Below are 12,017 nucleotides of genomic sequence, written 5' to 3'. Positions count from 1 at the left end.
GAATACCAGGTTGGAAGGGACCTTCTGACTTCCTTGGCAAAAGCCTGGTCTAGACAAGCTGGCCCAGCCCCCTGTCCAGCCGAACCTTAAAAGTGCCCAATACTGGGGGAAAAGGCTTATGTGTGACTGTTGTGGCTGATGGAAGATTGAAGCTGGGTGCGGGAAGACAATGATGCAGGGCTTATGTTGAAGAAAGACTCTTCTGAAGAGCTCTGACTCCTAAAACTCTGTAGTGGTGTGGATTGTTACACACAGCACGGGAATTGGGTGGCTCTTCCGTCCTTCCTGGATTTCAAATACAGGCCACTCATCTTCTGAGATGCACGTCATCGCAGAAATTATGGGTCTGTTGTGGAAATATTTTGGGGAGGATTCTTGTTTTATATTCTGTTTGCATGACTGTAGTTGTTCTTTTTTGTGCCTGAAACCTCTAAATCTATCCAAGAAGCCTAAATGATTTTGTAAAGCCTTGAAAATGCAGCTCGAATACAACTTAATGGCTAAGTAGCTCAAGGGGAAATACAAAATGCCGTTTGCTGCCTGAGTCATGAGCTTTGTAAATGTTGGACAGGCCCAAGAACCTCTGAAGTCTGCTTATTTTTCTCGTGTCTTTCTCACTAAGGAGTATTGTGAATAGACTGCACAGGAGCAGTGCAAACCTGAGAGGTCTCTGCAGGCAGAAACCAAGAAATTGGCCAAAGAGCTTTAGCTTGCTTTCTTCCAGTAGTAGTTCTCCCAATGATAGTAGTAGCAGAAGTTATTCAGGGCAGGAAATCTCCAGTAACTCAACAGCTGGTACTGCAGTAAAGTATAGATACGTTCTTCTCTTCCTTACTGGTAGGTTGTGAGTGCTCTTGGTACATTTTGGAAAGTCGATATACTCCGTAAATATTATTGTTGTTAATTTTCAAGTATTTGTGCATGGAAGCAAATTGGTAGGCTGAAAGGCTCAAGGCAAAATTCCAGGCATACTTGTGTTAACATACTCTGTGTGCGTGTGTGTGTGTGTGTGTGTGTGTATACACACTTGACAGATACAGATAGAAAAAATAATCACAACTGTTAGTACTGATCAGAAATTTAATTAGACATGTACAGATGCATCGTCCTGGAAGAAAAACAATAGATCCCATGACACACAAACTTATTAGTATGGATCATTTATCTAGGTAACTCTTGGTCAGGTGGCGATGCCGGTTGGACGAGGATCAGCTGAGCACTGAGAACACGTCAGGTTCCTCGGCGCTGGGCGCGGAGATCTCGAACCTCTCGCTGCTCTAAAGAAACCCAACGAAACCACAGACAGGCGTTTTCATCCTCCTTTCTCCTGTGAGGTTTTTACTTTTTAGTGTCACTTGTTTAGACTGATTAAAACTTTCCCATTTCTTTCCCTTTGGCAAATGCTCAAATGGTTTTGTTTTTTATTTGATAAAAAAATGTTAAAAAAAAAAAAAAAAGGGACACACGCACACATGGTATTTATGCTGTTGAATGAAAGATTGCCTGGTTATAGCTCAGGTACTAAAGTTTTCTGGTTTGGAATTTGTGAGATCTTCCATCACAGTGTCACGGGACTTTTATGAAAACAAAATTATTTAAAACTTTTTGTAGGAATGTAGGGATTTTGAGTCTCAGTAAGTATATGGCAATAGGACAGCTTATGACAATGTTGCTTCAGCTCTCGTAGGATCAAAAGGAAGACACATCCCCTAAAAATTGGTGGAGTTTCTTTAGACATTCCTCAGTTCACTCTCAGATCTGGCAGGGTTTCAAATGGACTCTTCCTGGAGAATCATCAATACAAGGTGTTATAACTGCACACTTCAGCTTTTACCTTTATTAGGAAATTATATCATGAATAAATATGAATGCTAGCTAAAGTGATACTGACTGTAATGCAGATGTAGTTAACAGAGACAGGGGAAAAAAGTACTCTCAACATCATATATGATAAAGTTCTGAATCTTCTTTGAGGGAGGCGTGTGTATTGCTGGCCATTTTGGAATAAAAATAGTGATCAATTATAATATTTTTCTTACAGAAATCAACCTCTGATCTATAGATAGCAACAAATCCTTATAATAAACCAGACAAACCCAGGTTTTTTATTAAGCGGGTTTGAGATGTTGCAGTCTGGACAAAGATAGAGGGGATGAAAAGTTGGCTTCTAAGGATTGTTTTATGGATTTTATTTTTTTTAAATCAAGTTGAACTACTTTGCCCCAGCTTTTGTCCCAGTCTTTCTTCTCTGATGGAGGGCCTGCAGGGGACCTGGAACTGGGGCTGGGCAGAGGTGACTTTGTTTGGAATAGGTTGCAGAGGCAAGCGATGATCTTTTTATCTGAGCCAGGAATAAGGAACTACACCAAAAGAGCTCAGATTCTGACCTTGAGTTTTGTGCAATTTTCATTTTTGTTATGGAGTGGAATTATGATTATTAGAAACCTCAAGAGATATTGGGCTGTAAAACACTGAGCAGGGTGCTTCTTAGTCATAATGGGAAGTATTTAAAAAAAAACAAACAAAAAACCCAACCCATAATGGTCAGCTCATGACAGACTTTATAAAAGTATTTCCACCATTTTGGCACCTAAACTCAAGATTTGGGTGGGGAATTGTTTTCAAAATACCTGATGTCTGTGTAGCACAGGGAGAGGAGGGAGAAGCTGGTCAGACAGCACAAATCCAAATGCTTTAGGAACCCGGGTTAAAAAAGTCAGGGACCAGGACAGTGCTGCCCTCTGAGAAACCAGAGCTTGCTCCGGAACAAAAACCTGTCCCTGCGTGTTGGTGGGGGCTCCCCTGAGGCTGCCTGGGGGGAGCAGGGCTAACCAGAGCTGGCTCGGGCACCCCAGCTGCTGCTGCACTTGCTCCACAGCCCGTGGACATCTTTCTGTTCAACTGCCTGAGAATTAATTCCAGCCCTAGTCGGGCAGCCAGACAGATAGCAGGAGGTGAAAGCCCTGCAAGTGTCAGACCCAGGGTCACACCGCAAGCTGAAGCCCAGACCAGCGCTCCTGGCTGCGAGGAGTCCCTGCATCTGAGAAGGGGAGAACGGGACTTTAGAAGAAAAAACGGTGTCAGTAATTCTGCAGCTTCCGTTCTGTGTTGTGCACCAAAGTCAGTATTTTTCTGACTAAAAGGCACTTGGATTCAAAAAGACCCACCAAGCTGTTTTCCGCGTGTTTCCATTAGGATTTGATGTGTGCAATTAAACGTCTTTGGTGTGATTGATCGGTCTGTACGTTTCCTGCCCCCCCCCCCCCCCCCCTCGACATGACTTTCACATTTAACATGCAAACATCCCTTTCCCTCTTCTCACCCTCTGAACACAGGAAAAGAAAAACAGTTTAGAATTTGCTCAAGAAAAATGCGCAGGTCAGATGGATTAGAAAAAGATGAGGTTGCTAAATACCCAGGGAAAAGGTGTTTTGTTTGGTGCTTTGCCCCCTCTGCCAGAAAATCCACAGTATAAACGTTTAAGAATCCAGAGAAGGCAAAAGGGTCCAGGAAGGGATGATGGTGGGCAAGGCAATACTGTGTCTTTAATTTTCTTTTCTGAAGGAAGAAAGTCTGCATAGCAATGACAGGATCACTTGTTCATGCCTTTAATGTGTGATCTGTTTTCTCCAGTGGAGGGCACTCAGTGTATCACAAACTAGAACATTAGCACCAACAAGCTCCAAAGCATCATCACTCTCTGGAAAGCCTTCTGAATTAGACAAGAGCTGCCTCTCAGCACAGCTACAAAACACTTTAAACCTGACCAGCTAAATGGATAAACCTGTCCTGCATAGCTTTTAAACTGGGGTCTTGCACAGCACAGGAGGCCTGCCTGCTTCAGGAACTGGGAAGCTGGAGGATGGATTGCTGTGTCTGGGAATGGCAAAAGGCAGCAGAATGACAAATGCTAGGTACCGGGAAAGATTTTTTTATTTCTCCCAGAGAAGTTGGTTTACCTTCGTGGTCTGCTATAGCTTTTACTTGCTGATTGCCACTTAATGCTGATGGTTCTCTGATGACTTACACAATGGCTCTCAGAGCTTAGAGTCCCTCCCTACCCCCCCCACACACTCCCCCCATCCTTCGTCCTGTCTTCCCCACCCCCAACCCCTTCCCTATCCTTTCCCTTCCTCATCCCCAAAATTCTTGCTTGTCCTCTCTAGGGAACTTTGTGTGGGTTACTGGCATGCACGCTGGATGGCGGTGATGTGAGTGGCAACCGTGCTGTGACATGAAGATTCTGATGGTTTAAAGAAAAGAGACCAGTTTTGAAAAGAGAGAGAGAGAGAGAGAGAGAGAGGGAGAGGCAAAGGGAAAGCAAAAAAAGGAAGGAGAGAGAAGAAAACAGCTGGAGAAAGGAGAAGGAGGACGTTTGTTGATGACAAAAGGATGGGTAAGTGAACTTTTCTTGTTTGTTTGTTAGCACAGCTGCAGCTGCATGGTATATTTTTCAGTTGGATTATTAGCTGTTCAAGAGGGGGAAACAGTCTAAACAGCAGCAGTGCATTCCTTTGCCAGGTGACTCACTGTACTTGCTATTGTATTTTTAGATCATATATTCCCCCCCACCCCCCGCACATACACACCTTTCCCCCTGCAGTGGTTTTGTATGTAATTAATCTGTAAATGCATGCACCGAGTTAAGGGCTGTAGAGAGTACGCTGGCTGTCTGTGCAGCCCACCCACACACCTGCACACGTATAGATAACTACATGTATGCATGAGGCACGCTCACACACAATTTCTTCTGGATTTAAATCCATATTCGATGAGCCCGTAGTGGTATTATTCAGGCTGTCAGAAAGCACTGTTAACACTTTGCAGTATGTGGGAAGCAAAGGGGAGGGGGTGATTTTCTTGCATAGGTGGTTTTGAAAAGGCTTGTTTGGTCTTTGAAAAGATACCCCTAATATTGCTGCTAGATTTCCAGCACTCATTTGCTAGTCTTATTTTTTTCGAGTGTGACAGGTTTATTTGCCTCCTTCCTTCCCCCCAGCCCCCAAGTCTGTACTAGCCAGAACATATTTCTAGCTGGCTGCTGCTGGCACAGAGGCTGTAGCAAAAGATGAGGATTTAAATTAAAAATCTAACCATTAAAGTGAAAGGCAGAGACACATAGTCAGGGACATTTTAGACTAGGAATTAATTTACAGATTGCCCCCTGGTTTAAAATTGGATTAAATAACTGCAGCACAGGGTTGGTTTTGTGTGTGTGATGAATAATAAAGTAATTATTTAACGAGGAGATACCGGCCCTTAAAATATTTCCTGTTGGAAGAATGCATTTTTATCCTTAGCAAGATTGCAACTCTGGACAGAGGCACCAGTCCTAAAATTATTACAGGCTAAGGAAAGCGTGCGTATGTATGTTGGATTTTCTGACAAGCCCTCCACTCCCTGTCATAATTATTCCAAGAATGTGGAAAATGTGAGTGTCCTCGTGTAACAGCATTGCTACTACATGATAAATTTGACATCTCAAATGCAAAATCTTAAAATCAGTAGATCTGTGGAAGAGAGAGGGGAGTTGAAATAGAAATAGACCCCTTTAAACTTTCTGTGTTTTGCTGCTCCTAAGGCAGTGTTTGTATGTAAGTATTTGCGAGTATGTTTTCACAGAGTATGTAATGTCTGTACAAAATACTAAATGCTTAGGTATTCGCAGTTATATGGAGATAACTTTAAATTAATGTGTGTTAAGACTATGAATCATCTTAAAGAAACATGTCTTCTACATTACCTTGGTATTGGGGTCCCACACTAGCGTTGTGTGCTGTGCTTCTGTGTGTGGTTGAACTTCTTTCTGTGCATCTATTTGTATGTTTTAGGTACATAAAAATAATGAGTAAACCTACTCTTGTAAACAAATCACTTGGGTGCAGAAAGTAGAGCCTTTGCTTACTGTCTGATTCTACAATAAATACTCATTTTAAAGATGGATCAAACTTTATGATAAGTAGATTCCTCACTTTTTGCAGGGATTTTTGGAGGAATTGGACTTGCAATTGCTTTTATTAAGGAATACGTTTAGCAGCAAGTAAATACCAGAAGCTTTGGCTCATTTCCTTTCCAGCACTATGGAGCATTCAGCACAGTGACTTGACAAATATGTTTATTGTTAAACCTCAGCATCTAGCGATAAGGATATACCAGCTACATTGAGAGATGATGTACAGGAGAAAAGCGAATAGAGAACAGGCTCTTGGTCCTTCTAAGGGATCATAAATCACACAAAAGTAATTGAATAACAAGAGTACTACTGGTGATGGTGCGGGTAGGAGAGATGGCAAGCCAGAAACTCAAAGGACAGGAATTTGCACAACAAAAAGTGCAAGACAGGAGGCGAACAGGTTGTCTTCAAAATCCTCTGCTTCACTAATGCTTTATTAGAACCCCCACTGACGTTAGTAATCTGTTGGCGATTTATTTTAATAGCTTTACAATGCACATTTGTTTTCTTTTTAATATTGTAGGTTTCCATTTAATTAAGCAGCTGAGAGGCATGAGTGTGGTGTTAGTGCTACTTCCTATGGTGCTGTTTGTTGTGCTTGCGGGGGCTCAGCGAGCTTGCCCCAAGAACTGCAGATGCGATGGCAAGATTGTGTACTGCGAATCTCATGCATTCAGAGACATCCCTCAGAATATTTCTGGAGGGTCTCAAGGCTTATCGTTACGGTACAACAGCATTCAGAAGCTTAAATCAAATCAGTTTGCGGGCCTGAATCAGCTCATATGGCTTTATCTTGACCATAATTACATCAGCTCCGTGGATGAGGATGCATTTCAGGGGATCCGCAGGCTGAAGGAATTAATTCTAAGCTCCAACAAAATTACCCATCTGCACAACAAAACGTTTCACCCGGTCCCCAACCTCCGCAATCTGGACCTCTCTTACAACAAGTTGCAGGTGTTGCAGTCTGAGCAGTTCAAGGGCCTTCGTAAACTCTTGATCCTGCATTTGCGGTCCAACTCGCTGAAAACTGTGCCCATCCGAGTTTTCCAAGACTGCCGCAACCTTGACTTTCTGGATTTGGGCTACAACCGCCTGCGGAGCTTATCCCGTAATGCTTTCGCTGGCCTTTTGAAGTTGACAGAGCTCCACTTGGAGCACAACCAGTTTTCTAAGATCAATTTTGCCCACTTTCCACGCCTCTTCAACCTTCGCTCGATTTATTTGCAGTGGAATAGGATCCGGTCTATTAGCCAAGGGTTAACGTGGACTTGGAGTTCCTTGCACAACTTGGATTTATCAGGAAATGACATTACAGGGGTAGAGCCTGGGACCTTCCAGTGCCTCCCCAACCTGCAGAAGCTGAACCTGGATTCCAACAAACTCACCAACATCTCTCAGGAGACCATCAATACCTGGATCTCGCTCATCTCCATCACCCTGTCCGGAAATATGTGGGAATGTACTCGAAGCATTTGCCCGCTGTTTACTTGGCTTAAGAATTTCAAGGGAAATAAAGAAAGCACTATGATATGTGCAGGCCCTAAACATATCCAGGGTGAAAAAGTGAGCGATGCTGTGGAAACATATAATATCTGTGCTGAAATCCAGGTGGTGATTACTGAAAGATCGTACCAGGCACCCAAAACCCCCCAGAGACCTGTCTTCATTCCTAAACCTACCATTTCCAAACTGGAAAGCAACCAGCTGACATCGGTTATGCCAAGCCCTTCTGCAGACCTCCCCACACCTGGAGTGGAACCAGAGTATGAGCACGTTTCCTTTCACAAAATAATCGCTGGGAGCGTGGCCCTCTTTCTTTCCGTGGCCATGATTTTGTTGGTTATCTACGTGTCGTGGAAGCGCTACCCAGCCAGCATGAAACAGCTCCAGCAGCACTCTCTCATGAAGAGGCGCAGGAAAAAGGCCCGAGAGTCTGAAAGGCAAATGAACTCCCCTTTACAGGAGTATTACGTGGACTACAAGCCAACAAACTCTGAGACCATGGATGTATCGGTTAATGGATCTGGGCCCTGCACGTATACCATCTCTGGCTCCAGGGAATGCGAGGTATGAACCATGATCCTCCTAAAACCATTTCAGCTGCTGGGAAGGAGAGGTAAATGCTCTTGAGGTGTCTCTAAACACTAGAAAGATTAATGAGATTTTTTTGCTTTTGGGTTTGCTCAGTATGAAAGGTTATCTCATTAAATAACAACAGGGAAGCGATGGTGATTATTTTGAATAATTCAAACTTACTAAAAAAATAGATTAAGTTGAAGGAAACAACCATGGTAAAGGCATCTGGAGTGTTATTCTCCTCCTGTTTGCACCCATTTTATTAGCAGTGCTACAAGAGAGTCATTTTTAATGTAGAAACAGAGGAGTTTAAGAACCTTTTCTGTTTTAAAAATAAACATGGAAACCTCTTTACTCCAGACCCCATGTCAAATCTTGAGGGGTTTATGGCCTATTTAAAGATAATGCCAAAGATTTTCTGCATTTTTTCCTCTGGCTCAGGAGGAAACCAAGGGACAGCAGGACCGCAGCACAACCTTAGAGTTAGGCACGCACTTGTTTTCCTGGAGAGGCAGGAACGCACGAGCTGCCTTACTGAGCTCTTTAAGCTTGAGCCTCGTAAGGGCCCCGAGTCAAACAGTGCATTTGCAGATATCTGAGCTGGGAGAGGGGGATTCTTGGGGGTTTTTTTTAAATTTATTTTAGTGATCAGTGAAGGCTTGGCTTGAGAGACAACTTTACTGGAGTTAATAATTTCACACGCTTAAGGCCATGTTATGGTTTTGACTCTGCAACATGGGAAATACAAATAGGAAAAGCTCTAGAAGACTGTTGTTCAGCTTTGGCAAGAAAAGAATGTATTTTTTCATTGCTGTATTGTCCAATGACTCTATGAATGTGTATGTAAGAAGTGTTTTTACTTGTGGATGCCATTACTTATTTATACCTGGTAAGGAGGATTTGCGCAATTACATTTCAGCACTTGTTACTTCATCCTGCACGTGAGGTGGTATTAGGGACCCTGGTTGATTTTGTTTCCTTGGTTGTGGGCATCCTACCTGAGAGTGCTTCGTGTTCCTGTTGAAATTTAGTCATATCCATTTATGCAAATTGGGTTTGACTGCGGTAGATTTTTGACGTCTTTGACAGACGGGTGCTATGAAGGGTGTGTTAAAGATGAGCAGCGCTGAGCGGGCTGCAGTTCTAGGATCCTGATGGTTTAGAAGTGGATGTTTTCACTTTCTGACAATGGAGCATCTTCAAGATGTTTCATATTTGGCACCTGAAATCCCCAGCTCCTTTTGGACCACGGAGCTAAGGGGAGGGGAAGGGGAAAAAAAACCCCAAACACAAGAGGTGTATGTTTTGGGGTTGCTTTCTCTGGAGCAGTGTTGTCTTCAAAAATGAGAACCACCCGTCATACCCTTGTCATTTCTACCAGTATCATGGGAATGAAGGTGTGGAGGTTTGCTTCCTGTTAGCAGCACAGGTAGAAAGTAAGAGAAGCTAACAAAATTAGTTTGAATTTTCACTGGCTGTCCCAAAAATTTGACCTGAAAGGCTGTCTCCTCTTCGTGCTCAAGTGTAACACCGCTGAAGTTTCACTAGCTTGAATAAAATGCTGTTTAATTTACACCGAGATGATATGGAAGACAGCTGAATCTCCACTATAACTGAAAGTCCATGTAATGGAACCATAATCTGTAACTGAATTTGGATCTTGATTGTAGTGCACAGAAGATGGAGAATGTGTGATGTTGTTTGGGAGACTGAAATTCGGATAATTTGGATTATGGCAGATAAATAAAAAGTTGAAGAGTCCTGGTAGGTCTAGTTACAGAAGGCCAATGTGGCATCATTTCTTCATGTCGATTGTTACACACAGCATTAAACACAAGGGGACCCCAGTTCGCCTGGTTTCCAGGTGCTGTTGCAGCACCAGAACAATTTTATTCTGCTGCTCCGTTCAGGTTAAATTAAGCTGGTGCACAGTTTTACAGAACTCAAGCTGCTTGTTGGTTGTCTGTGGGATTCTTGGTTACGGTGTAAGTCAGTAGGACTGTACTGAAGACGAGAGTGACTGGTAGAAAGTACACTCTGTATTTGCGTGGCGATTTAGTATGCATTGGCTATTAGCACAGAAGGCTTCAGGAGACAGAAAACAGCAGATCACTGAAGGCACGTGTAGCAACCATAAGCCCCCACTGAAATACTATCTTCAGCTTGGATTTAACATTCTTTGTCTCCATAGCTACAAGGTTCCACTTGTAAAAGGATAGATATGCACTGTACGGTACTTAAAAATGGTAAGAAAAGAAATCCTCGTAGTGTCTTCAGCAGTGGAAAGGTTTTATGTTTGGGGAAAAATACCCAGAAAATGGAACATCTCAGTATTTACTAATTTACCCTGATGTACATAGTTGTGGGAAAACTATTTATTATTCTGTACAAGTGAGACATAGCTTGGGCCCATCCTCCCATCGGTCTGACTTGCTCATTCACTGTGGTCAGAACTGAGCTTTCTCCCCAAAACAGACCACTGAGAGGGGAAAATGAAGACAGGCAGGCTTTTGGAATTCATTGCTTACGAGTTTATTCATTTTACTTTTTTAGTAATATTTTTCAAATGATTGTCTGCTTTCAGATGTCTACCCACACCCATGCCTGTAAGCAGCTAAGGTGTCCAAAAACTGTAGGTCTTTCAGGAAAAAAATAGTGGCTCGGTTCCATTTTAACCCAGAAAAGGTGCTGGAACATCCTCTGTCGCTGATCAGTTGGGTGATAATGAACAGTTTCTGAGCTCGTGCGAGCGTGCCTCTTATGTTCCCAGGGATGATTTTGTTTTTAGAAGTATCCAGCTCATCTCTTCCATTAACTTGTTTTCCATGGCAGAACTGGCCTTGAAATAACACCCTTGGGTGTTTACGCAGGTTTCTTTTTTGCGCAGCAGCCCCGCGCGCTGGCAGGGAGAGTGTTTGCTGTTGGTTTAAGTTCAGAGGGGTTTGTAGCATCTCACCGAGCCACGCAGGCGGACGAGGGCGGCGTCGGGCGCTCACGCTGCAGGGAGGGGAGTTGTGGGGACGGTTTGTACGGCCGCTTTTCCAAGTCCGTGCTTTATGAATTATTTCGTGTACTACAGAGAGAGCGCCAAAGTCAGGCTTGCTGTAAACGGGAGCAACTCTCTTGGCATCAGTGGGATTATAATCACTGACACCTGGCCTATGGTATTCTATTTAGTCTATTGGCAAAGGCTTCTAAAATAACTGGATGCTTATGATTTTGGCTCCCACCATCCAGTTAGCAGACTGCTGCTATCTCATTCTGGTATTTGCTTTGCTTTGTGCATGTGCATCTTATTCCCTCTCTCTTTCATATTTATTTGTACATTTGCTGAAGATCTGGGAGCCATAAAAAGCAATTTCATAAACCAAGCTATAATATCACGTATTTCATACATATCACACACAAAATATCTGTATATAGCACACTATGAAGGTATATGGGGAGAAGGAACATTGCTACAAAAATGTTTCCTGCTTTCCACTGGAAGGTTATTCATCTCCTCTTTCTCAGGCTGGCAGTTACAAACCAAACAACAACGAGCCAAACAAGTGAACATCTTTTCTGTGTTAACTGAGCACAGTTGATGTGAAGCCCTTTGAGAGATGGCTGACACAGACCCTGTGAGGTTACTTTTTACACTTTCGCCTCTCAATGTCTAACAATACCCCAGCGCTTGACAAACTAACCCACCTGCTCACAGGCAAGTACATCTCTGCTGTGATGCTCCCGTGGTTTCCATTGGAGGGAAAACCAGGGCAGTGGCCACTTGTATTTGTACATGCTAAATCAGTCACACAAAATTACGTTCACTTGAAATTCCGATTCCTCCCCTCTTGCCGGTGGGAAGAAATAGATTGATAAAGGAATGCAACTTATGCAGACTTGGTGGACTGCTCTTGACCTCCTCCCTTTGAGCCTAATTTAAAAGGAAATGTTGGCATGCAACTCTTGTTTATTATTTATTTGTTAAACACCATTACTG

The 12,017-nt window shown here is 43.1% G+C and overlaps 1 protein-coding gene across 4 annotated transcripts in view; it reads left to right on the top strand.

The window, feature by feature from the left end:
- The first annotated feature begins 3,746 nt into the window (after nucleotides 1–3,746).
- The window catches only part of LRRTM4 (leucine rich repeat transmembrane neuronal 4), a 227,540-nt gene continuing 219,269 nt past the window's right edge, over nucleotides 3,747–12,017 (top strand). For 2 of the 4 annotated variants that reach the window (XM_074928470.1, XM_074928468.1), the window contains exons 1-2: nucleotides 3,747–4,396; nucleotides 6,477–8,023. In XM_074928470.1, coding sequence (XP_074784571.1) covers nucleotides 4,393–4,396; nucleotides 6,477–8,023 — 1,551 coding nt within the window. In that variant the 5' untranslated portion in view covers nucleotides 3,747–4,392. Of the gene's footprint in view, nucleotides 4,397–6,476; nucleotides 8,073–12,017 lie in introns of all 4 variants that reach the window. The other 2 variants (XM_074928469.1, XM_074928471.1) reach the window with 2 other exon arrangements.

The sequence above is a fragment of the Athene noctua genome, chromosome 28 (assembly GCF_965140245.1).
Source record: "Athene noctua chromosome 28, bAthNoc1.hap1.1, whole genome shotgun sequence".
Classification (NCBI taxonomy): Eukaryota; Metazoa; Chordata; class Aves; order Strigiformes; family Strigidae; genus Athene; species Athene noctua.
The sequence above is the reverse complement of the archived record's forward strand: the minus strand, read 5'-3'. Positions and strand labels throughout refer to the sequence as shown.